The 26,897-nt window shown below is 37.8% G+C and overlaps 1 protein-coding gene across 1 annotated transcript; it reads right to left on the minus strand.

The window, feature by feature from the left end:
• On the minus strand, positions 1–26,384 carry CFAP74 (cilia and flagella associated protein 74). The gene is given in 35 exon segments (XM_088536108.1): positions 1–183; positions 1,187–1,321; positions 1,499–1,626; positions 2,391–2,529; positions 2,992–3,146; positions 3,524–3,653; positions 3,989–4,141; positions 4,515–4,634; positions 5,271–5,326; positions 5,700–5,809; positions 6,068–6,202; positions 6,660–6,814; positions 7,513–7,617; positions 8,029–8,305; positions 8,957–9,090; positions 9,548–9,721; positions 10,133–10,220; positions 13,179–13,307; positions 15,291–15,412; positions 15,812–15,934; positions 16,313–16,425; positions 16,647–16,821; positions 17,313–17,483; positions 18,223–18,312; positions 18,534–18,600; positions 18,776–18,894; positions 19,751–19,924; positions 20,935–21,146; positions 21,232–21,452; positions 22,017–22,174; positions 22,546–22,648; positions 23,094–23,204; positions 23,734–23,907; positions 25,820–25,904; positions 26,240–26,384. Coding segments are annotated over 35 exon segments (4,788 nt in total). The 5' UTR covers positions 26,364–26,384; the 3' UTR covers positions 1–60.
• Between the last annotated feature and the right edge of the window lie 513 nt (positions 26,385–26,897).

Raw genomic sequence — 26,897 nt, forward strand, 5'->3', positions numbered from 1 at the left:
AGTTGAGATCAAATGCTTTGCCAATAATATAAACCTCCACCATCTTCCTTTCTATTTAATTTATTTTCCTTGCTTAGTGGGAGTACATGCAGATACAACTTTTGCCATGAAGAGGATTTGATAAGATTCCTTAATGTCACCTTTTAAGGTCAGTAGGGTTGTCACAGTCAGAGGGCTGTCAGCCTACAAAAAAAAAAAAAGAAAATGTTCATATACGTTGTGATCAGTAAAGATGCAGTCACTACGCATTCCCTGCAGAATGAGACAGACATTGTCACCAGGTGACAACCATAGCCACCACCGGGCATGGCCTGACACAGCATGTTGCAGCGGAAGTTGGGCTACAAAAGAAAGAAATGGGAAAGAAAATGGCCTGTTAGCCATGACTTAAAGCAAACCTTGTGCAACACCAGTTCTGCTTACCAAGAGGCACTGAGTCAATCTCATATGTCATCCCAGAAACAGTAGTGCCTTCTGCACATGATGACAGAAGCCTTTTAATTTTGGAACAAGCCACTCATTCTGCCATCCCACACAGAGCTCAGGACAAAGTGTGGGAGGCTCCGCTCACTCAGTCACCACCAATACCCAGAAAGAGGAATCGGGAGGGGCGATCCCAGCCCCATGTTAGCTGGAACTCATAGCAAGACTTTGCAATAAAAAGGGCAGCAGCAGCCAAGGATAGAGGGTTCATGAAGAACTGCGATGTAGACCCAGCACTGTGTCGGCAGGACTGGGGGTTTCCTTGCAAACTACTGCAGAAGGGGGCGTTAAATAGTAGGGGCATGAAACATTTTTCATCAGTGTGATCAAAGCAGTGCCTTTTATTTAGCAGCAGCAGCTGCGTCTGGGCTTTTGGTACTATATAATGCAATGACATGCAAGAGGGTAAGTTTGATGTGGTGCAAGCTACTGTGCTCATTCCTTCTCGTCACACACAAGACTGAGGTGAGACAGCAAGCCTCCAACTTGTGCACAATTCCTGTCTTTTATTCCCATGCTAGCATTTACCAGCCTATATTCCCTTGGTAACCACATGTGTTCTGTCATCCTAATGTGTCCAAGCAGCTCATACTGCTGACACCTGGAGATGGGGCTTCTGTGTTCCTCCTTCAGGTCAGGCAAGTACCACTGTCCCACATTGCTTCCATTTTAGAAGCAGCAGGTCTCAGTGATTGCAACTTACTTGGAAGTCAGCAGGTGGCACCCACGAAACGCTGATGCATTTTACTTGACCACGATCAACTGTTCCCTTTGGAGCGTCAAGGGTGAATCCCCTCTGCTGCAGCAGTGACAGGTTCTCAAAGCTGAAATCCACGCTCTGATGGAGAGGCCACAGACACACAGCGACTTTGCCATAATATACAGCTGAGCAGGCAAAAAGTGTCTTTTTTTTTTTTTAAGGAGTTCCTAAAGCTGAATTTTCACAGGAGGAACCAGTAGCTGTTTGTACAGTGTCAGTGTTCCTGATAGTGCCTAACAAAGCTGCACTTCTCACCTTCTTGGATGCAAACTGAGCTGTCCGGATAGCTCCAACTTTCAGTTCTGCCACTGCTGGCACTACCGAACTCTCTCCCTCGATGTACTCCAGGACAAGCAGGATGGACCTGACTGGTTCTTGCAGCTCTAAACAGATACAAATCAAGTAAACTTGAGAATAGTCTGACACTAAACTGAAAGATTATGGTCTAAAAAGGTATAAGTTACATCAAGTTGGTTCAAAACAAAGGTCATGTTGTGGCAAATCCATTACTGGGCATAGATAAAGATATCCTCCTTTAGTTTAACTCACAAGGTTAGTGAAGAATTAAGCAAAGGAGATTTTTCATGATTTGCAATTGCAAACTGTTTGCTTTTAGGTTTCACGCTTATTTTCTAGCCTTGTGGCACATATATTCTGCAAGTGCTGTATCCCTAAATGTGTGTTAGGTGTGCTTTATGCTTCAGTAGCTAGGTGCTGTTTATATACTGCCTCTGAACATAGCTGCTCTCTAAAGAAATTAAATAATGGGGATAAATTTTAAGTCTAGAAAGTGAGTCTGTTTCTGAATTCATAAGAGTATAATCAGGAGAGTCCTGAATAATGTTAACTTATGTGAGAATTAAGTGTAATTCTTTGTTATATTATTGAATTGTCATAGCCTTTTGCAAGGTAAGTTGCAAACACAGATCATCTTCATTAAGATAGGACACTATTCAAATTTAGGGAAAAACTTTTCTTAGGGGAGTTTTCTGCATTTTTTAATGTTGTAAATGCTGGTAATACTATAATACTCATTCTGATTCTTTTAAAAAATCCTGTATTTACTTTTTTGACGTAAAGGATGAGGAATAAGCCTGTATTTTATCATTAATTATTTTTCAATAACATGCAAGTGGCAGCACATTACCTCCCTTTGCTGCTTCCTGCGATGACACAGGCAGTGTAACAGCCAAGGACTCTACGGGCACATCCAGTGGAATTCCCCCTTCCACAAACATTGGACGGTCTCTTGCTGCCCCCTTTAAGTGGATCACATGGGCTACTTCCTATGTAAGACAAGAATGCTGCAAATGTAGGTTACAGCTCAACTGCTGATAAAACTGGAAACCTGACACAATGGCACCAGCTGCACAAAAATGACTGAATAAGCTGCCTATGCCAATGCCAAGAGGCACTGGCTGTAATGTAAAAACCCTGCTCTTCCCCTTGCCAGACCCTTTCAACAACTTCCATTCTCAGGCCATGTGCCTTAGGAGGGTACTGAACAAACTAACTTACATCAGAGCCACTAAAACAGGCAAAACTCAAGTGCTGCCAAACGTGGCTCAAGTTTGTGAACGAGGATCAGCCTTCATGCATCAGATTACTTTGATTTTTGCTCTTACCTCAAATTCCAAAACCAATTTGGAGCTGCAAACTTTCAAGGAGAGAGAAAAAAGAAAAAACAAAAAACCTTATTTGCTCACTACCAGTTTCTATAGTATTTGTAGTATTACATTTCTACTCACCTTGCCAAAGAGCACAACCTTCAGACGGTCAGAATAGTACAGACTTTCATGATCAGGACTGAAAGTAACAATAAAATCCTGACTCTTCCCAGCAATAATTTCTCCTTCCATTGGAAAGATGCTGAACACACTTAAACCATTATAGTTCTGTGTTCCTGGTGAACAGAAACAACGATAAGAATAACAAAAAAAAGACAGCTCTGTTTTACTCCATATATATTAAACTTTTTTTTGTTATTGTTGGAATAGCAATAAAATAAATACGGTTTTGCAGCAAAATAGGGTATTAGAAACAAACCCATCTATCAGTTTAGTGCATTTATATTTGAGAAACTGAAAAAGCATCACCAAGTCTTTCCTTTATTCTACAATCTACTCCCCCCAAAGATGGGCATTCCTAATGTGCTCTTTAATATGCAAATGCCATGTGGGTTACTTAGATGCAAATACCTGAGGATGTATTTGGTAGCTGAATAGACTTAACAGGATGAAGTATTTAACAGGACAAAGTATTGCTATTAAAAAAGTTTACCAACAAAATCTGTTCTTTGCAAAGATGATGTCATGAAGGAGGGAAGTCTCTGCTGATCTTTATCTCTTGTGGAAGAAAGGGAATCCAGTTGTATGGAGTAGCTCAGGTTCAGTGTGGAAGTGTTCTGTATCTGATGATATTGATTTATAGGAGAACATTTTCATTAGGAAAACAGTTCTCAAGCTTGTAGAATCCGTATTTTGTAGACTGGTTGAAATGATTTTTCTGCATTACTGACCTATTTTGTACCTAGAAGTTTTACAAAGCATGTGTGGGCTATTGCCATCCCTGAGGCTATCTCTGCCCGGCAAGTTTGGACAAAATTACTTATCTTTTAAAGTTACGCTCTTTCATCTAAAGCTACTCAGCCTTATATTTCACCGGGGTGGAAACTACTGAAATTCTCTTCATACTTCAGACAAATGGCTGTAGGCTCCCCAGGGCAGCACAGAGCTCAGAATTTACCTTGAACGTGGAGGTCGCTTTCTCTTGGGCTATGACGTACCCCATATCGAGGGCTTCCTGCACAGAGCACACAATTGATGGCGTCACCCCGTGCCCGGTGATGTTCAGGGTTAGGCTGGTTTTCACAGTCCAGATGTCCAGTGTTTCAAAAAACTGCCAAGAAGGAGGTGTCTGTTAGTCAGCCCCTTTGTTGAAGGAACACGGACAGACAGACTAGAACGGACCATTGCTACAGAACTTCTGGATTCAGGACACAGAGGGGCTGTGTAAAGTTTTGCTTAATATTAGGCAGACACATCCGAGTCAGTTATATGTATATATACACACACAAACATATATACATACATACATTTTTAACACAGCCCTTTATATCTCTGTCTTCTTCCCTCCCTTTTACCAATGGCTGCAGGATCTTACCAATCCTGCAGCAAGGGACAGATCTGACCCAGGGCTGGATCCCAAATCCGTGGTGTCAAGTGGAACAAAGCAGGGTAGAGCAGAGCTAAGCAGGGTTGCTTTTACTCACCCATTTATCCTCGTCTGGACAAAAAGAGATGATAAGAGTTTTATTTTCCCCTGGCTGAAGCACTCCAACTGCTCTGACCAACAAGAAAGGACCCCGGGGATTCAGAATTGAGAATCCCAGCTAAGATAGTACAACTCAAGGAAAAACAATTTTATAAATTATAATTGGAGGAAGAGTTAAAATTAGTTCAAGTATTGTTCAGCTCAAAGATGGGTGTTACCCAACCACCTACAAGCTTCCAGAAATCTGGAATTAAACTGAAAAGACAAGTTAACCTGTTTTTTTCATACATAAGTCAAGCAACCAAAAGATTGTTTTCCAGTTAATAAGATCTCCATGGAGCTCCATTTCCAGCTTTTGTCTGGAATAGGTTATTAACATCTTAAAATACAAGATAATGATATTTTCCTAAACTACTACTGCCACTATTCCTATACTATGCAGCCACTATTCCTATATTATTTTTCTATACTCTGCTATTTGCTATTTCTGTAGCTTTTACTGCTTAGGAAGTGCTAAGCGCTTCTCAAGTTTGGTTCTGTGCTAGGCAAGAGTGGAATAGAATTAGCTTTCCAGTGGCTCACCTAGGCTTGCCCAGGATATTCTGCACATCACCTCCTGTCATAGTCAGGAATGTGTATTAAATCTGAAATGTGCTATCTCCTCCTTGCTATAGCAGCAAACAGTTTCTATTGGCACTAAGTCAAATTAAACAGTTGAACAACAGATTAACTCACATGTTCCAAGCAAGGATACTTCCAGCTTCTCTGGAGAGATATTCTGTATTGTAATTTGCTTGATTCTTCTATGACCTAACAGGAATGAAAAAAACAGTTCAAAAAACTCTTGCTGCTCGCTCCAAATTACTGTAATTCCTATTTACTTCTGCTTCTACCAGTGCTAAATGTTTATTCTGTTTATATGGCTAATACATAGCCAAAGCTCACCAAAATGTTTGGTCAAATTTGGACAGTCACAGGTGGAGCTCCTGATTCCATCTTTCAGGATCAAGCAGGCTTTTATATGACTCACCTGGCCAGTTAGGCTAATTTTCTATTTGAGTACCTATTATGGGCCTAGTTTCTATATTGACTTTTGAAACTAAACAAAATAAAATAACAAAACTATGCTCAGAAGAAATTAAAGACAGAAAACAAAAACAAAACTGGAATTCAGTTTTCATACCTATTGCGACATCGCCAAAATTGACTGTGTTTTTCCCATTATCTGAAGTGACCACAACAGATGGTGCTACAGCTGGACAGTGCAGCTCCAGATACAAGGTATTATGAGGGCTATGGAGATAGTGGAGAGGTGTTTGTTTTTAGATCTCAAAAACTAGTGTCAGAAATCTCTTCTTATTCTGTTCATGCAACATTAATTTGTTAGATTCTTATCTAATCAGTAGGGTGGAAGCATGAGTTTCTACCCTAAAAAAAAAATCAAAAGCAGAAAGTATTTTTTCCCTCTCAAATGAATAAAAACACTTTCCTCCAAAGTCTCTGACCCAGCATGAATTACACATATCTTGTTTCAGTTTATTTGTAGAATACCTGCAGCTTAGATCTTCACAGCTTCTCCTTCCGTCAGTATCTCCACTTGCAACAAAGCAGGGTATGACATATTTTTCAAAACTCCCTCTGAAATTCCTGATTAACAAAGTCTGGGCTGCCATATAATCTTCAGAACTAGAAAATTCAGGAATAAGAATCCTATTAGTAAGAGACAGAGGGAAAAAAGTTTTCATATATGAATTTTATTTTTATGACTTGCACTAAACAGTACGTTACAATTATAACTAATGGGTTGCAATGAACGATGTTCTAGTCAGAAATAAATACTTATTCTACAATATACATAGTTTAAAAGGTTTATTTTACAGTATTGTTACATTTCCATTTAATATGTTGTACTCATATGTTCTGATGCATTCTTTGAAGTCCTCTGTTTCCCCCACACATATAAAGGGGTTCTTGGCCTTACTTGAGAGGTTACCATTGGGTGGCACTAACAGCGCTTGCAATTTAACTCAAGATATTTCTTCATTATAGCTTGGTTTCTTTTTCACTTGTAGGGCTCAGTAGATCTATTAAGCCCCTTATAGAGGCTATTTTTGCCTGTGTAGTAGGGGATGCTTCTACTCACTCAGGTTCTATCTCTTCCAATTTTGGTTGCTCAGAACTACACACAGGATTCAGGTGTTTACTGCCTCTGTCTCTTGCAAGCTGTCTTGAAGACTGGTGTCTGATAAACGAAGTGTTTGATTTCTTTATCTCTCTCCTCTCATTTTTCTTCTTTGCCTGTAAATACACACAGGCATTATTCAGGAGTTACAGACTGAGATTCTAGTGCTGGGGAATTTGGATAACTAGTTCCTACTAATTCCTGAATTTTCTAGTTAATAACTTAAGAGGCAACATGACAATGCAGTAAACAAAACAAGATAACAGAAGTAGGATTAAGGTAACAAGCAGTAGATGCAGTAGTTGTTAGAATTTTAGTAAGATAAAATTACACTGAGATACTTCCCTCCATCCTAAAATAAATTTCCCTACTGCAGGAGTTACTGTATACTTCATCAGAATTTTATCTTATTTCTCTCATAAGGAAAGATAACCACAGAGGCTGATGTAAATTAACTGAACTATAGGATTACATGTAAATTCCATATATGACATCAACCTGTAAGTGGAATAACATTTTCTAGAGCACTTACACCAGCTTTTAGCGCACTTACACTAGCTGCAATTCCCACTTTCAAAAAATTATCTAGAAAGGTTTTTGAAAGTCTTAAGAAATTAAATGATTGTTCAGTGAACAAACTATACACTTGATGGGACAGTACAGCCATACTTTGTCCTGTATACCCAGGTCATAGCTCGTGAGTTAGCACTCCATTAATATGCAAATAATTGTAGGATAAAAATACCGAACGGAAAACCAAATCACTGGTATTGACAGACCATGCTAGCACGTGCTAGTTCTTAGCATTTCTTACTTGTATTTCTGCCCTTGCCACAGCTGCTCTGCAGAGCCGAATTGCCTCTTCTCTGATTAGCTGATCTGACAATGTTGGTCTGAAGGACACTTGAATTAAGCTTTTCTGGGAGTGTGAGAGCACAGATAAGAATGAGAGGCAGAATTCAACCCTCATACATGTGCTATACCTACAAAGTTCAGTAGAAACGTATATTTGATGAGAAATTTGATAAACAAAATTGTGAATGAGATAAACCCAAGGATAAAGTCACTCACAGCTTTTTAGAAGGATGCTAGATTGAAGTGCCTTTATATTACCACTATTTTTGTTGTTTAAAGGTTTTTCAAATGAATCATAATGATAAAGTTTCTTCACTGGGAAAGAACAGTCAGGGTGATGTAAAGCTGAATCCAGACTTGATGGTTAACCCCTTAATTCCAATTTAAAACAATACAAATTATTCTAGTCATGCATGTAGGGATCTAGACAAGCAAAATGCTAGTTAGAAATTTTGAGGCTTGAAAGTTAATTTACCTTCCCAGGCAACACAGTCCCAACAGAAGGTGCAATTGTCACAGGACAATCTTCTGGCACGTGGAATTCAAAGGAGGTGGGTCCAACAGGGGCAATTTCCCCATTGCCAATTCTTGGGACGGCATGAGTAAAGCGGTTGACACTTACATGGGAATTTATTACATAGAGTGTTGCTGTAGATACACCGTTTAAAGCTGTTGCAGCAAACTGGACTAAGGAATGAGACAATTCAAGAGGTGGGTGGACTCCAACAGCTTTGCATGACAGCTTGAATTGTCTAAAAATAAACACATCATAAATTGTCTCAGCATAAAACAGGCTCTTAACCAGCCCAGAAACTAGAGAACAGATTCTACAGGCCCTATTCAAGCAGGAATTTTCAAGCCCTGCAATAGGAGATCTGCGTGAAAATGAACAGTAATTTTTAATGCACAATTGGCTAAAGATTCCCTACTTGACTTCTTCCTCTGTGAACTTCTGGAAATACATCCCATTAAGTCACAGAATCTTTGCCACCATTATTTTAGTAGCACTAGCTTAATACTTGAAACTTTTATTGGAAAAAAGCAAAGAACTTTTAGTAATTCTGCTGAGAAAGTGAGCAGAACATTTCAGGTCAACAAAACTTGAGGCAAACTCGCCTTGGATATAGCACATGCATAAACTTCAAATGGGACAGGAAAAGAAAGCAAGATGGAAAGTTTAACTTGGTAAAGACAGATATGGAAATGAAGAGTGAAACTATCAGGAATTGAATAACTCTTGTGAACTAGAGAATTCCTGCCAGCCTCACAGTTATATCCTATAGATAATATTACCTTTTCCAAGTACAAAGTAGATTTCATTACTGGAGTTGCTTTCCTTATCTGTGGAAATGGACTGTGATTTAGACTTCCACGTTATCTGTTACTCAGCCAGTTTAACGTACCTATTAATCTCCGATTTACAGGTTAGTTCAAAGTTGTATTCCTTTGCCTTATTGGCTTTAAAGATTATATCCAGTGTTAGGCTTTCAAGAGGAAGAAGAATTCCAAGTCCATCATTGGGTTGAATTTCAACAAACTTCAAATAGGAAGGTAAGAAAAATATTAAATGTGTAAATGTCAGAAAAGCAGAAATCTCTTCATTAGAAGCTTTTATTTTGACCTACAGTGATTACTGTCTGGCTGATTTGCAAGATTTTAATTCCAGAATAACTTGACAGGCAGAAATTTAAATTTAATACTCAGACCTTTGTGCTGACTTGTTTTCATCTGTGGTTATTACCTTTCTCAGAGATGTTTGTTTACTCTCGTGGAAAACTATAAAACATGATAAAGATCTCAACTGTTCCCCTAAAACTTTGAAAAGCTGATGCTGTGCAGATACCATGGCAACAAGTACCACTTAGTACCTAGCAATGCACATCGTTTGTGTCTGTATGAGCTAATAGAGATTGAATAATGTCTTTCAATCACAAGTTAATTACTTAATTATATACATTTTAATTAGAAGAGGAGCAGGAGGGATAAGCACGTACCTCTGGAAGTCCCACAAACCCAAACTCTTGGGGCAAGATGGATTTGTTTGTTAGTGTGATGTTTGTTTGCACAGCTTCATAGATTGTGCAGTATCCAAAATTTATTTCTGCTGGATTGATTTCCAAATCAGAAGTAGTAATAATTGCATGGACAGTAAAAGTCACAGGTTTAGTCTGAAACAAATGTAAGAACACTGGTAAAAAGTGTTATGTGTAGTATAAACAGTAAGGCTTTTTTAATATACAAACAAAATTGCCAAAAGATTCTCCATTTATCATCTTAGATTTCATAGGCTAGAATAGAATCAAGCCTGTATCTCCAGGAAACATACAGCTTAAAAATATTCTACTACAATACAATACAGATCACAATAAAAAGACTGTGCTGGGGTATCTTTTATGTTTTAAAAGAATTATCCGTTCTGTATTATCACTATAAGCACCTTTTACTACTGTCACATATTGTCATTACTTCAGCTAGTAATGGACTAAAGTAGGATTTGATATCATTAAGTGAATTTTCGACTAAGATAATAGACTTACATCTATTGTCAGCCTGCTAACTAGCAAAATAAAATCACTAACCTTATCTGCAATCAGTATTGTCATTGGAACTTCCAAAACTCTTGTCTCCTCATCAAAATAGTTCCCTGCATCTTCAGGAAGAGAGTGCCTAAGAGGAAAAATACAGTCAGTTTCTTAGGAGTATCTTGACCTAGCAAATGAGAATAGCAAAGTTTTGATGGATGTATTCTTATTTAAAGAAAGGGAAACAAACAAACAATTCTGAAGACCTGCCTTCTATCCAAGAAAGTGCAGGCAGGTCAGAAATCTGGTGGATTTCCTGGAGAACAGCATCCCCCAGCCAACCTGCTCTGAGCTGATCACAAGGATATCTAGCAACGTAGTCAGAATAATTGACTACATTTAGTTAGAATAATTGGACCAAATCCAATTGAAAATAATTGGATTTTTAAAGACAGGTTTGTGGACACACAGAATAAGAGAGTCATTTACTGGGGGCTGCACTTCTTATGCTTTTACCAAACACCCCATCCAATGCCATCCAAACACTCCTTAAAATCCAGAAAAAAAAAATACAGCTCCCAGTATAAGCAGAACACAAGTCTTCTGCTTCTTTGCTGCTTCCATAGCTAATACTCACACCTACCTCAGCAGCCTTTGACACCGATGACAATTAATTGCCAGCCCCTTTGGGATACTACCAATTGAATCACGAGATATCAGAAAGACATAAATCCAGGCAGGCTGCGTAGGGGAAATAAATGTGGAGACCAATAGCGTCTGATTACATGGCAGATTAGGCACTTACAGGGACTACGTGGGTTTTCTGGTGCTGAAGCATCTTGCTATCCTAAGCTTAATATCAGAGCGTCAAGCCAAGACAATACAAAAGCTCCAGCATTTTTAGCTCCACTGTTCTATTTATAGGGTCTTACAGCATCAGAGGGAATTGTTTCCTGTTCTTAGGTCTCCAGAGCAATACTGTTCTTGCTACCAATTTTGTAATTGCATGTAATTTTGTAGTGTGTTTTACAAAAAAATGGCTAATGAATAAATGACACTCACTTATCATCATGGTGATCTGTAATCTTACTGACTTTTGTTTCACAAATCTGTAATATGATTTCAGAAGATTTGCGATCTTGGATGCATTGCAAACTTCTCTAAAGATAGAAACTGAGATAAATATAAGGAAGGAGCTAAGTGTTGGTTTTCATTTTGTGAGTGGACATTACAATAGCAGAAGCTCTTTGCATATTGCAGAATAATCCAGAGGAAAAAGATCCTAACTGTACATACACAGACATGAGCTCTAAATTAGCTGTTATGCCTTCAGAAGATAGTAAAATCCTTTCTATAGCTCTCTGAAAGTGTCATTAACATGACAAGCATAAGAGACAAATCCGATTTAGGCTGCCAGCATCTGCAAGACTAGTTCCAAATGCAGAAAACTAAAAAACACAATATTAGGGTATTCTGAAAAATCACAGAATTAGAAAATTTGCATTCAAATATGCAGAAATTATGGCTCGTCTTGAAGCGGACCTACAGTTAAGAGCACAGTATCATCTGACCAAGCATTTCAACGTGCACAAAATACCTGGGAGAGCTTCCCAAGCTACCAGTCAATCTTTCCACTTAACTTTGCTCAGTAAGGTTTTCTTTTTTATTTTATTTTGTTTTTAATGTAGCTATTTTTTCTCCTGAGGAAAAAAAGGAGCTTGTAATACTGAAGTCAGTTTCTAGAAATGTGTCACACTATATCAGTCTTACCAAGCTCATCTTTCTCTGTTATTCTCTCTCAGACAGACACACAACCCCTTTAAAAATAGATCTATATGCTAAAATAGCTAGATACTTATTTTTGTGTGTCAGAAATGTCTTAATGTCATCAAATCTCCTGCTGAAGCTTTCTCAATTTTCAAAGAGAGATTAATGCTCTAAATCTAAGCTATGCTTCTAACCACTCAACAAGCAGAATGGTGTTTTACAGCATTGAACTTCAGGAACTGAAAAATATGATAACAACTGTTACTGTTGTGGTTAATCTGGTAGGATTTGAAGTGCTGAAAAATTTGTAAATACTTGTAAATAGTTTTCTACGAATATTCATGTACTGATAATTTTGATGTCAGTGCTTAGCCTCATTTTAGAATGTAAAGGTCTGATTTCTAGAAACGTCGAGCACATCAGTGAAAATCCAGACGTACTTAGATGGAAGGAGCTATATAACTCCTTGAGGAGACCTGCAGGTGTACACCAGCAATCGCTGCACCCAGTACTTCAGGGCTTGTCCAAAAAAAGGTTTAAGTTTAAAATAACTGAAGCCATTGCAGTATTTGACTGTATATTAGTGTTGAGATCTAATCATTCAGTTTATATTTTAAAGGAAACGTTCTGCTAAATTCTTTAAAATAACAAGGTTAAGATAAATAACAATGGTCTATAACAATTTAAATTGCATTTAAATTAAAAAAAGGCATTTCTAATTTCTATAGCTGAGTTTTCACTCTTCTATCGTAGATGTATTTTGAAGTGGAAGAGAGAAGCTTGCTGAGGTAGGGCTTTTAACATCTTAGAAGATGTTCTTATGTCAAATGACACATGAAATTAAAATAAATTAAAAAATCAACGCATTCAGTAAGTTAGAGAAAATAGTATTTGAATGAGGGATACAAGCAGGAAGTCCAACTGTTCTTACCTTACTCAGCAAGCAGAGGAGTACTTGTCCAAAAGTGACTTCATCAGTGATCTGTGAAGTAGCCACCTGCCCACCTAACCTCTCTTTTGTACAAGAGGGGGCTCCCCACAGAAACAGAGGCAATTTACCCGGAATGCAACTGTTTGGATTTTCACACTGCTGCTGTCACCACAGGAGAAGCATTTCCTCACAGGAATGGGATCCAAGTTAATTTCCTCCTTGAGCATCTGGCATCTTTTGCACAGGGAAACAGGAGGGAGCCTGGGACTGCATTGACACCAGCAGCGTGGAGTCCGGCCGGCTCCAGTCAGTGCGAAGGAAAAACACACCTTTAACTTGCTCAGATTTTATGCTCGCAGCCTCTTACAGATGTTAAATATAAAAATATTAATATTGCTAGGTTACCTGGGCAGGAACTTCAGCTGCACGCTGAAGGATGACTGAGCTTGAATGTAACCTGTTTTTGGCAGAAGCTCCATATGTTTAGTCAATTCTCTGCACACTTCAAACGTCAAGCGCAGCGCAGCTTTTGCTCTGCAAACAGATCAGACCTGCTTAGTGGTTTGGGGGCTGCCCATGTTGCTAGATCAGCGACTCCATTTGCTCTGGAAGTTTGTTTCCCTTCCCCCTCTTGCATCACTCCTCTCCATTAGAGCTGTGACTATTTTAAGCCTCCTTTGAAAATGAAGGGCATGTGAAACTGTTATGGCAAAATCACACAGTTGTATTCTCTTTTAAGCTAAGTATAGAAAACAAGATTTTGGAAGTACTTTGAGCAAACCCAGCTGTATTTCAAGCAATGTATACAGCTGATGGGAATATAATTATCAAAGTGCATAGTGATAAATCAGGTCAGTGGAAAGTCAAAGCCAAATTACTGTGAAATACAAGCTAATCATTTGTTCCTAACATATATTCCCTCTATCTGAATCAAAAGGAACGATTCATGCAATGGTTTTAAGACTCCTAAGCATTGAATGTCCATCATGGAGCCAGAAGAATCAGAAGGATGAACCTGGAAGGCCGTAGGACACCTAAAAAGAGCATCAAAATGTAGCCAGAGTGGGGCTGGGCTCATGCTGCCATGAACAGTGTACTGGAAGCTAAGGAAGCAGCTTTCTGTTCAAGTGAATTCTGTTCATACTACAGCGCAGTGATAGCCACAATCCATATCCTACTTTGTAATTTAATGCCTAGGTGCAAAATTGTCAAGCAATTTACAAATATTTCAGGTTTTTGTTTTCCCCCTCTGTGACTGGTTAACAAGCTGTCTGTCCAGATGGTCTGCTCTCCATCCACTACTACAGCATAAGGTGCTGGGAGCCTGGAATGATTTCTGACCGTTGACGGACTGAGAACTACTTACTGCTTCATTAAATTGGTGTGGATTATAACCTGCCAGTGAAATTACATTTCCAAGAGGTTTATTTTGGACAGGATTCTGGTGAGACACTTTCACTCATATTTATGGTTAATATAAATATAATTATATATTTATCATTCCATATTTATGCTTTGTGATTACCATAGTATATGTGTCTTTTTCCTACAAATAGCCAAGCATGGGAGGAGACGTTTGTAAGAACAATCTGTAATTTTAAAGTGCATTTTTAAAAAATATCCTATTAACATTTCATTAGTCTGTATTTTAGAAGCTATGCTAATAATATTTCAGATCTGAGCCTCAGTTCTCACGAGCTAAGTCATTTCAGGCATTGAGACAAGCCTTTTCAACTGGGTTACAGAAAACCATAGCTTTGGTCTCCTTTAAGAAAACCATGGCTTTGATCTGCTTTTGCTACTAGCAAAAGTATACAGACTTGAAGATAGCAGCTCTTCAGCTGATGTAGAGCTTGTATGTGTAGCTCGTGTAGCAAACTGCTGTCTTGGACTGTACACTGACAACAGTTTGAACACTTCATAGCTAGCTTGATAATTGTCCTTGGCTCTGGATCCTTGGTCTGTGCCTAATTGCAGACCAGAGACCTTAGCAACTGCCTTTCCTCAAACTTTCACCGTTGCAATGGAAGAACAGCTACTTAACAGTCCAGCCACTACCCTTCTGAGAGATCATTCCCAATTAATAGTAAGATATATGCATTTTCAGCAGTTTTAACTGGCTCAGTTTGACAAGTCATTTGAGATGTATGGTGAAAAATCCTGTTTCTGATACAAGCTTCAGAGTAATTTTAATAACTCCTAGCGCAGGAAGGTTATCAGCATGCCACATTCAGCCAGGAGATTAAATGCATCCGTGTTGGCAGGATAAAAGGCTGACACACGATACACCTGCACATGTGACATTTGGAATTTCATCCATGGTTACTATAGCACAAAGAAAATTCTTCCTAATGAATCAGACCAGGAGATCAAATATGTCAAGGTAAACTGGCATATTAGTGTGCTACATATTAAATGCCCTTAACATAGAGAAAGTTGCCAGGAGTTCAGAAGGATGATTCTCCCCATGGTTATGAAGTCTTGGCCTGAGAGCCTGGTAATGAATGGGTAGCTCACCTGCTTTGAATGACAATGCAGTCTTGATAAAGGCGGTCGTACATACAGATCTTTAAATCAACATTTGGATTGGGCACCCAAACTGGCACATCAATAGAAACTCCCGTGGCACTAAAGTACAGCTGTTAATACACAAACCAAGAGTGTACTTGTTTTCAGTTGGCCTCTGAAATTATTACTGATCTAGGCAGAGCAAGAGTTTCTCCTATGAACTAGAGTGGAGTGAAAAAATTGTATTAAAGGTACTTTGGTTAGACAAATGTATGGAAGATATTTAAAAAAAAATAAATTGTAGGTATTCCTGTCCCACAAAAGTGGCCATGGTTTACAAACTCACCCTGAAACCTGCTACCAGGTTACACAATACATAATCACTTGCTACCTCGTTATTTCTTAGAATGTTTATATTTTTTCATCTATCTGCTTTCTTAGTTCTGATCCTTGGAAGATGCATAAGCTGGACAGTTTCATACTAGTTTTTCTACAGTGTTTTGAGTCAAGTCTTAGACAAAAACACTCACTGGTTTGCAGGGTGAGTTGTCAAATGTAATCACAAACTCTGCCCGTACATCCCCAGGGATAGCTGGGATAAATATGATCTGAAGCTTCACAGAGCTGAAGGGTCCAATTTCACCTTCAGTAACCTTAAAAAAAAAAAAAAAAAAAGTAAATTTCATTAAAAAAATGACTGTATTACTGTCATTGGCTATAAATTGTTTTAAAATAAAGGAACAGCATATATTCCTGCTGTATCCAAACACAACCGGAGCAGAGCGGTCAGAAACTTGCAGGATGAGTTTCATTCTGTGGTTTCTGCATGACAACTAAATTATGTAGTTTACTAAAGTATTTTTGTGATACTGGTGAAAATATAGATAATGAATGGTTTTGTCCTGAATTAAGCCTAAGTTTTTCTGCATTCTGTACTTACATACTGTACATGTACTGCGAAAGCCAAAGCAACTTCTTCATATAGGCTTAGAACACTGGAAGTCTTTTATGCATCTCAGGCTAATCATTACCTTGCCCAGCATAATTTCAGCTGGTGTTTCTTCAGGAGAAGGTTCCACCAAGTTCTTTGCATCATCTGCTTCTAGATCCGATTGGGAGTTTAACACATCTTGACTCAGCTCTTCTGGAGAAGAAAGGGAAAAGAAACAAAAACAAAAAAAGCAGAATGTATGCTTCTGTACAATAACAAAAATATCAAAACCAGCACAAATGCCACAAGTCTAATCATGTATCCCAGTGTAGGGGAAAAGGTCTACAAGGAAACTTCTTGTTGTACATACAAATTTGCTCCTGTCCAGAAGTCTTTGAGTCCTCTGACTCTTTTATTATTATTATTCACCTCACCTGCAGAACTGCTCCTCAGGCTTGTTTCTATCTTCTGCTGTTCCATTTGAGTTACACAATTAGCCATTTCCTCATGATGGTCAGGACAAGTTTCATCCTTTTTCTTAAGTAGAGATTTCACAGGACTAATATTGACTTCCTCTTCAGGAACAGATTCACTGAATTGTTGACTAGTCTATTACAGAATATGTTTCATGTTATAAATGGAGATATGCGTTGTACTTGTCAAGCAGAACACACTCTTCTAGAGAGCTTTATCAATGACACAATGAAATTTTTGCCGCTTACTCCAAACAGGCAACCAATATATGAGGAACAATAGATTATGGTTCCAGTATTTTACAATTATATTACAATTAACAGAGCAGTTTTTCCGTAGAAAAATATAATTGGGGGTTTAAAGGATTGTGTCACAATCTCTGCTTTTGACTATTTTTTTTCCTGCCTCATAGCTTTAGGTGTTGACAAAATGTATCTTAGCACAGCCTGAATTGTTTCAAGAACTCTAATTCTTGAGGTTTTCTTCAGAGCCGTTTTATTTACCTTGTGATATTGGCGGTCTAATGCATTATTTGTGCTTGGGTTGGCAATATTGCATATAAAAACGATATGTTTTTACAAAGCAGAACATCTTGATCTATTTAGAGAAATGCTTTATAAACCTACCATTCTTCCACAAGACTTTGCTATTGCTCTGCTTATGCTACTGTCACCTGATGACACCTGAACTTTGAATCGTGTTCCCAAAGCTCCACGGTTTGTCAGGGTGATCATCCGTGAAATTCTCTCCCCCACAACTTGAGTGCCAAAGTCAATGAGTTCTTTATCTAGCGCCAACTGTAAGAAGAAAAAACATAATTATTACTGTCCAAGGTAGTCAGTGATGCCAATTAAATGGGCATCAACCAGTTAAAGAATAAGTCTTTAAAATTCTTATTACCATTTCAAAGACAATATCAAACAATAACATAAATTACAGGTACTCTGCCTTTCTGGAAAAGCAGACTAATTTGAACAAAATCTTCTTAAACCAAGCCACTTTTATGTCAATTCACTGTTTGACTGTGGGAACACGTCAAATCGTGATCGCGGTAGCAGCACTGTGTAAACCCAAGTAAGTTCAAGTGGTTACTCTGGATTTAGACAGCATTTACACATCAGTTCAACACTGGTGTTCTCGTGTTAGAACAAGATAGTCTTATAAGCAGCAGGATGATAAACAAACAAGCACCACACATCAGTTTAAAACGCATCCTGTTCTGCTCTTTGAGGCACCATAGTTTTAAAGGCAGAATAAAATATGAATGCTACTTCATATGGAAGTTTCACCTTTGCAGCTAGGTTTAAGATAATGAAAGGCTTGCAATTCACATTCGAGCATCAAGAACACAAAGACAATTTGGCTGCTAGCTACCTGCTTTTAGAGCAGGTATGAATGAATCATTTTATGGAAAGAGACTCTGCAGTTACAAAGAAACATTTACTTCTTGCTAAATATTTTCAGTGGTGTTTGTTATTTCAATTTTTTTTGGTATTATATTGACTCTGATTAAAATATTTAAACAAAGTCACTTACAATGCATTTCTTGATTGTACACTTCAATGGAACAGAAAAAGAACCTGTTTGTGCCATAAATGTGATTTCTCCTTCAAGAGTTTCATTTATCTAAATAAATAAATACAAACAAGAAAAAAAAGTTACCAACTAATTTGTGAAGATTTAGCCTGTTCATTTAGCTTGCTGAAAGTTATATCTTCCTCATTCTTCGAGTTACATAACTTTCTAGATTCTGTATTTCTATTTAAGGCATTTTTGATACTTGCCTGATTAACTTTAGCTAGGCAATAACACAAGCCTTCTGGTTCAGAGTCATTCAGTGCACTTACCATTGGCTTAAATGTTACCCCTACTTCACAGGACATTCCAGCAGACATTTGGCCAGGTGGGTCAAAACTATGGGGATAATTAACATAGAACTTAAAATTAAAGCTATGTACGAAGTATCTGACTCTCATTCTACCAATGCTGGCAGAACAGATTACATATTTATTATCCTGGATTAATTTATTAAGAAATAAGTCAGTCAGCCAGAAGAGCTGAAAACTTAATTTTATGTAATTTTACTTACTGAATACTGATGAAGTCCTTGAGCCATTCGCTGATTCCTGCTAGTCTGCAGAAGTTAACACTGTAAGATGCATTCGTCAAAACTATCTTCTTTTTGTAGATTTTACCAACATCAAAATCCTTGGAATACCAAACACATCAAGTGGTCTGAATTACATAGATAGCATTTACACATGCAATTACAAGAGCAACTAATTTACTTCAGTTTCCTGGAATCTGGGCTAATATAGTTGTCAACAATTTATACTGCAGGTGGCAAAGACAATACACAGATTTTGAACGCAGAGCTGGGTGCCACTTCCTTCCAGTGAAGTTCTGTGTTTTCTGCCTGAGGCATTGACTTCCAGCTACTAAGTTGTCACAATTCATCAATTTTCTTTTTTTCTTCCTTTCAGAAAGTATTAAGTGATGTCTAAGGTACTTGCTAAGGAAGAAAGCACAGCAAGACTGAGCTTTTGGTCTTTTTGACAGCATAACTAGAGATTCAGGGAGAATTGTTGTATGTTGCTGGAAACTTAACATCAGTTTGATAACGACTTCATTTTTTCTAGTTTGCAGACCGTGTTCCTCATTCATGCGGTTACTTGAAGAGATGGTGGTGTTCACCATGGCAAAGCGCTTGGAAATTTCAGAAGTGTGCTGCCTGCAAGCTCATTTTCCAAGGTATGTAAAAGGGAGGTAAAATCTTTAAAGTACAAAGTATGGAACACAATCTAACAAGATGTTTAAGCATGTGCTCATCCCTTTGACAGTTTAAATTCCCATATTTTATATTTACAACTGGGTTTGGGCTGACTATATAACTTCTCTGAGAGATTGCTGGAGAAAAAGGAGAGTACTTTTCCAGGTTTGACTCACAACACATTAAAATCAACCATTCCTGCACTGTGTCCTGGTGATTTATCAATTCATTTGTACACAGATACAGCAACTACATACACCTTTTTAAAAGGCCTTTTGCAGAATGGCAACTCACCTTGAAATGAATGAGATTTGGTTTACTATAAAAACGACACCTCTCATGTTCACGAGCAGCGCCTGTTTCCTTATGAACAATTCCAGTTTGTAGTTTCCCCGTTGTTTTTTCAAAAATCTCACTTTGCATCATTCTTGCAGCCAACAGCTTTGGTTCAGTTTCTTCTTCAGGTACCTAAAAAAACATAAATACCAACCACTCCCCCCCAAAAAAAGTCACCATAACTTGTAACTAATCAACAAATCTATTATCTACATGGAAGACCCTGTGAGTGATCTGGCTGGCCTCTAGCCCGTTTCTACACTAGATCAAACTCAGACTTCCAGCTTTTGTGGGAAGAAATTAATTTGTTCTGACCTGTCTGCTCTGTACCTTGTAATGCCCAGCTGAACACGTGAGTTAGTATGGCCATTAAAAGCAGTAAGTTGTAATTTCTTTGCTTTCTGAATAACTAATCATAAAAATCCACAACAAAACAACAAACACAGAGCTAACCATTTTTGTTAATCAATTCAGTTACGATCCAGTGTTGCTTTCATGTGAGTCTATGGAGATAGACTGATAATGCTCCTTATTGATAGATTCTAGAGCATGTTCTCAAAGATCTTTTGTCCCAAGAAAGCAGTATATGGAAGGTATGCCTCAGAAACAAACAACAAGGTATGCCTCAGAAAACATTTAATTTCTTAAATACATAATTTCTACTTCATAAGTGAGTATTATTGCATTTAGAGTACTGACTACAGTTACTTTGTCACAGCAGAACAGGTACCTTTTAGTGCCTGGCATGCGATTGAAAAAGTTGTTTCCACATGAAACAATTTTGTTGCTAACCCAGAGTGTCACCTTTAGTTTTCTCAGAACTCAAATAAGCAAGTGAACGTGATGTGATATATGTCGTAACATATCTGAACTCAAACTGAGATGTTATTTTCTCTTTAAGAGAACAAACTACAAAAATAGGTATAAAACAACAATTCCTTCCCACAGTGAACTTTTACATCTACATAATAATGGTAAGTCCATGTTTTAATTGTATACAAAACTTCTCTAATCCTTTAAGATGCTTTTATATATACATTTACAAAGTTGTATAATGACTTAAAGTTAACAATAAAATAAATATATAGGCATCTTATTCATATCTATTTTTTCTATTTCTAAGAAGATACCAAAACCTTTACCTTGTGCAAGCCACATTCCTGATCCCAAAGTCCTGGAAACTCTGGTTCAGCTTGAGGCTTGTCCCTGTCTGTCTCATCTTCTCTACTTTCACGAGACACATCATGGCATACTTTTTCAGGAACTTCTTGTGCAGAAGTAGTTCTTTCATTAGCTGAGCTGTACGACAACTTTTATAAGAGAACAAAAATTGTTAAGATACAGTTAGAAATGGCTACAAGACAGTTACTTTAACAATCACAGCTTTTTGTCAAAAAAAAATTACAGCGAAAAAATCTAAAGATGGTTAATACTTAGACATTTGTTTACCTGTGGTAGTGCTGCAGCTGAATGTTTGCATGTCTTCTCAATATATTGCCATGTTTTCATTCTCCAAAGCACAGAATCCTCAAGTTTATCATCCCTTTTAACTGCCTTTATACTTATTTGACTATTTTTCTGCTTGTGAAAGTAAATATCTTCTTGCAAAATTCGAGCTACAATCTCAATTCTTCTAGATTTTTGCTGTTCTGCAAAAGCTCTGTAATACAAAAGTGTTAGAATATTAAAGAAATTATGGATATCTACTAATAATTTTATCAGATTCCAGTCCCTTCTGAGCCTTTAAGCTACACAGTAAGCAGACACATATTCCTGGCAATTTTGCTACAAAGCAGAATAGTAACTTTGATCAAAAAAGTACATAAAAGACCTTCTGCCTCTTATTACAGGGTGGTCTTTGAGACGTTCTGTAAAAGCCCTAAGAAAGCAATTTAAAATCAAAAGTGCTCAGGAAACATAACTGGGGTTACTTCAGGCATCCGATTTTGGTTCACTGAACTACCTGGAGTAGTTTAGTTTCTCTGCACCGGCCACAAGAGAACATGGGCCCCTAACTTTGGTTCTCTGCATCATATCTGAGCTAGAAGTTCAAGTCTTAAAGCAGACTGTACAAATATCAAACATAAAGATTATAAGAATGAATTCATTCCACTAAGATCGCATCACAGATGTTGAGTTTTCACAATCTGAGTAAGAGATCAAATATATTCCTGTGTGAGCGTCACTAAGCAGCTAAGAGTTCCATGTAGAAACGAATACTTACTGTTTCTCTTTTTCATATTCCAGCAGTCGTTTATGGAGGACGACTTCCTTAGTAACATTGCCTCCTTCTGCTAGGATAGCTTCCCTCATTTTCATCTCTTGCTTTTTTGCTTCAAAGGCCCTTGCTTTTTTCCCTATCTGGAGGGTTCGGAGGTTTTCCTATGAAGCGAACAAACCAGTTACATTTGATTCACTTGCAGAATATACAACAGAAAATCTGGACTGGTCCCCTTATCTACATACAAATCTGTGATAGATTACTCTGAAGAGGAACTTGATTGCTGTACATTTTGAAAACAGTTAAGTAAGGTACTAGTAGACTGTGCACTGGACGTGCAGAATATTTTTAAGGGAAGATTTTAGCATTTCTAACATGGTTATTCCTGTATTTAAATTCTCCACATTTCCGATGGGGATTTGGCCAGTGTCACACAACAATTCTGCAGTGAAAACTGAAGTCACTTTCACTAAAGCTTATTAGTCTATAGAGGCAACTGCTTCACTCGTGGTGTAAGCTGCAGCAGCAGTACCCTGTTGGAAGTTATGCTGTTTTTCAGGGAAAGCACAGCTTGTATCCTCCTTTCCATATGCTCCTTAGACTTCAGTTCTTCTTCTGCATTTTTCTCATGAATTCTGCAAGTAGAATAAAATCCTTCAGACTTATATCTTATACATTAGAATGTTTAACCTGGCAAATAGTAATTGTCACTGTCACCCGGTATTCTTGTTGTAAGTCTTTTTACTATGATATGGGGTCTGGGTAAGGTGAAACAGTTGGAGAAGTCTTCTATATACAGCACCCCTCAAGAACATTAAACCTGCACAGTCTCAGAAAAGCAGATGCCAGTTACTGAATTAGTCATACTGCTCTGCAAACCAGTGGATTTTCTTGCAGGTCTTTTCTCAAGTCCTTTTTCAGTAGGTAACATTTCAACACTTCACAGTGCTGGCAGCATGGCTGAAGATTTCCAAGTGTTAGAGAGGAGAAATCCAGCAGAAAAACTCCTAGAAAACTAAAGGATACTGTATCATATGCCATGGAATGTATGATGACAGAAGAAAATGAATTTATTATAACCTTGTCATTGTTTTTCTCAGGAAGTGGACTGCCTTTTCATGGTTCCTTTGAATATCTTCAAGCATTTCTTTACGTTTTTCTTCATATTCTTTCTGGGCTTCCTCATCTTTTCTACAAAACATAGGCAAACAAAGAGCCATAGCAATGAAACCTGGATTCCAACACCGTTCCCCTGTTTGTAATCCATTATCTGAGGCACACCAGGGATGGGGCTGAATGTACAGGGACGTTAGTCTGTTCTCTCTCTTCTGAACACTCTCATTTTCACAAAATCTATTAAAAAAAATCAGAAAAAGGAATCCTCTTGCCCTACAACAAATTTGGACGAACTTTATAGGTTTAGAGGTTTCTGAGGCCAACGATAACACAGACATATGCAGTGCATCTGATCCAGCAGAAAGCATACACACAGTCTTTGCCTTTAGCGAGCCTGTTTTTATAGGTCAGAAGACTTACCTGAAGGGCTACAGGCAATTCTTATTTTTATACCATTTCCTCATAAAAATATTCCTGAGTGAACTACTACCTCAAAAACACAAAGCCATAGCATCCTTTGAATTAGCTAAGCTTCTCAACAACCGGAATAACGAGTTAGATGAAAATAATGCGGGCAAAGAAAGGACAGTGAACAGTCTCTTACTTTTCTCTAGCTTTTTGGTTTTGCTCTGCACGCAGAGCTGCTATTTTTTCCCTCCGAATCCGCAATTCTGCTTGTTTTTGGTACTGCATCTCCAGCTCCTCTTTATCTTTTTCAGATTGCTCATTGAAGCTTTCAGATTTTCCCTGCTCTTCTTCTGTTTGCCACATCTCATACCTTTAAAAGAGAATATGAGCTGTTTTCACTAAAAGTCTGCCATTCTTTCATTTACTTCATTTACTATGAGAAATGATATTTTCCTGCATATCTAGGCATCATATTGTGACCTGTCATAAGTATAAAAACTTTCACAGCACTTTTGTCTTTAATCTTTATTAAGATTGTCTCTGAGTTCCTAAAAGATTTACCACAGGCGTCCCATCAGTATTCATTATTTTTGTTTAATCATTCAATGCATTATTTTTTGTTTAATCAGCCATTCCACTTTGGCAGCTAATCTACCTTTATTAGTCTACCATTCATTGATAAACTATCTTCAAGATTAATACAAATCATAAAAGTGCAGCTGCAAAGTTTGTTCACAACACACTGGATCTTGGTACACAAGCCACCCACTTCTTTCTATTTAAACAAATGTGAGGAGCACAGTAAATTGCCTCCCACTTTACAGCAGAAATGTTTCAGGACAGCTCCTGTATGCAGAACTACCCCCGAAAAAAGGCATACATTTCTCAGCATACAAAGGGCACATATAGGTAGAATTCCTGTTCGTATCAATTATCACAGTAGCAAATCTATGACCTCACCTCTAAAATTACCATAGCATACTTCAATGTTGTTTGACCATACTGAATAAAAATGGTTAAACAACTGATAAGCAGATACATAATTAATGCTAGTGGGCTAGACTGATGTAATGACCTACTGTTTCTAGATCCTTTAAAATACATGCCTGTTTCTCATCAATTCCTAAGCCTCCCTCTCTCTCTGCAATCTTATTTGCCTAGTAGAATATCACCTGTAGACCAGGAAGCACAGGCATAATGACCCCCAAGCTAATGGGCTGTTCTTTATTTCCAGAGGAGGAATAATTGCTAAGTCACCTGGAAAGCAACTGCAATACTCGATATTCGAGTGCGCCAGCATGGCAGTGAATGCCGCACTGTACATAGCAGCTGAAAGCGCCTACCCTTATGCCACAGGAGCCCTCGGGCAGTTTTCCTTTAATTCCAAGGATGGCAGTGGCTTTCATCACTGACCCATTAACATTTTGAATATGTGGGGTGTTTGTTTAATATCTGTCAGCTGTGTTCAGGAACACAAAGAGGTGAAAACAGCAAAGTCTATCTCATTAACTTCACATGGATAACCACAGAGGGTACCAGGGTTTACAAATTCTATTTTTCCTGAACAACAGTATAAAACTTTAAAGGGAATATTCTAACAGCTGATGAAACAGTTTTGAAGCAAGTTAGTCTCTCTTGTCATTCTAGACTATTTAAAAACACAGAGAGAATAAGTCTGTTTTTTAAAATCAGCTTGGTGTATTTTGAGTTTCTCTGTTGATAACAGAGACAGTGTCAGCATTCACGGGCAGCAGTCGTATGTGCCATGCAGCTTCCCACATAGATACATGAATAAACTTTGCTTTGTTTTTCAATCGTTCCTTGTCTCCCTCCCAGGTAAATCCAGGGCAGAGATAAGCAGTTTTGTCAAAGTAGACAGAACCATGCTTTGATCTTTCTGAAGGCAGCAGCAACCATTTAAAACACTCAACCCACCAAACTCCTCCTCCTGTGCCAGGTAACATGTATTTCTGCAGGAATAGAGCTGCTGTACCACCTACACATAAAAATAAATAGTACTGGACCATCATTACAGTGGTTCTGTGCTAACTGGTCTTACATGACAGTATTAAATTCTGTTTATTCAAAAATCCGACACTGATACTCCTTAACAGACCAACTTATTTTACAGTAACTTCTCATACAGAGTTGCTGTCCTACAAGTAGAGTGGGATATGCATACGACAGACACAAGCTGAATTAACCAAATCTTCTCTTGAAAACAGCAATTAACAGTATCAAGGAAATTACCATTAGAAATGATAACAAATTAAGTTATTTACGTGCTAGAATCAGATTCATCTTCAACTCCTTCAGAAAGGTTGTTTCCCATCTTGCCACCAACACCTGACTTTTCAATTCTGTGTTCTAACAGAAAGTAAAGCAAAACAATACCTCAATAAAGACAGTTTGGGCAAGAAAATGCAAAGCTCTTGTATACTTGCTGTCAAGTCAGAACATGAGAATAAAAGATGACATTTTAAAAGCCTTACAGAAGCAGAAACTATAGGATTCACTATTACAGAAGTAATGGATTGGGTTTGGATGAGTTACACCTGTGGCAGAGTAACATTACTCAAAACAATGGACTTACTTGGAGTATCATTGAAGCTTAAAACTGTACCGCTCCCATCTACCAGATTAGTAGAGCTATTTAATAAATACAGCTTTCTGCAAATTATCAAAACCTTCATAATCTTCACCTTCATGATGGTCTTTTACATTAGAATGCTGACCCGCTTTGTCTTCTTTTTCTTCCGTTTCCAAAAACTGTAAAAGAGTTTTCTGCCCTTCTTCATTGCTGTTGGTGAATTCAGCATCCTCCATAATGATGGAACTTCTAAAACAATCAAGGTGCCAAAGAAAAGACCACATGTTTTCCACAGAGCAAAAGTGCCAACCATAGCTGGATTGCATGTGATATAACTGGATACAAGTGCATGCCTTGGTATGAGTGAGACAGCAGAGTATCAGTTTTAATTCATCTCTGATGCAAAAGAAAAAAGCATTCCCAAATGATTTGTTAAAATAATCAACTCTGTAATAAAATACATTTTCAAAATGAATCTTATCTACTTGGGCAACCACTTTACTCCATATAAAGGAATGAGTCAACAGACATATTGACACTTGCTTCTTATACAGTTCTGCCTGTTAAATTCTTTAAAAATTTTGATGCAATTTACCAGAATTCAGTAAATTTTGTGTGTCATCAAAAATGACTTATTACCACATTGTTGATCATTTCATCAAGATCTTACTCATGTAGAGACTTGTACCTGTGATTAATTTTACAGTCAAAGCAAGGCCACTGACTTGTGTATTATGTAAATCCTTTTGCAGAACTCAGATAGACATTAA

This window comes from Tinamus guttatus, unplaced genomic scaffold, assembly GCF_059628265.1.
Source record: "Tinamus guttatus ecotype Peru unplaced genomic scaffold, ASM5962826v1 Tinamus_guttatus_pri_ptg000652l, whole genome shotgun sequence".
NCBI classification, from domain to species: domain Eukaryota; kingdom Metazoa; phylum Chordata; class Aves; order Tinamiformes; family Tinamidae; genus Tinamus; species Tinamus guttatus.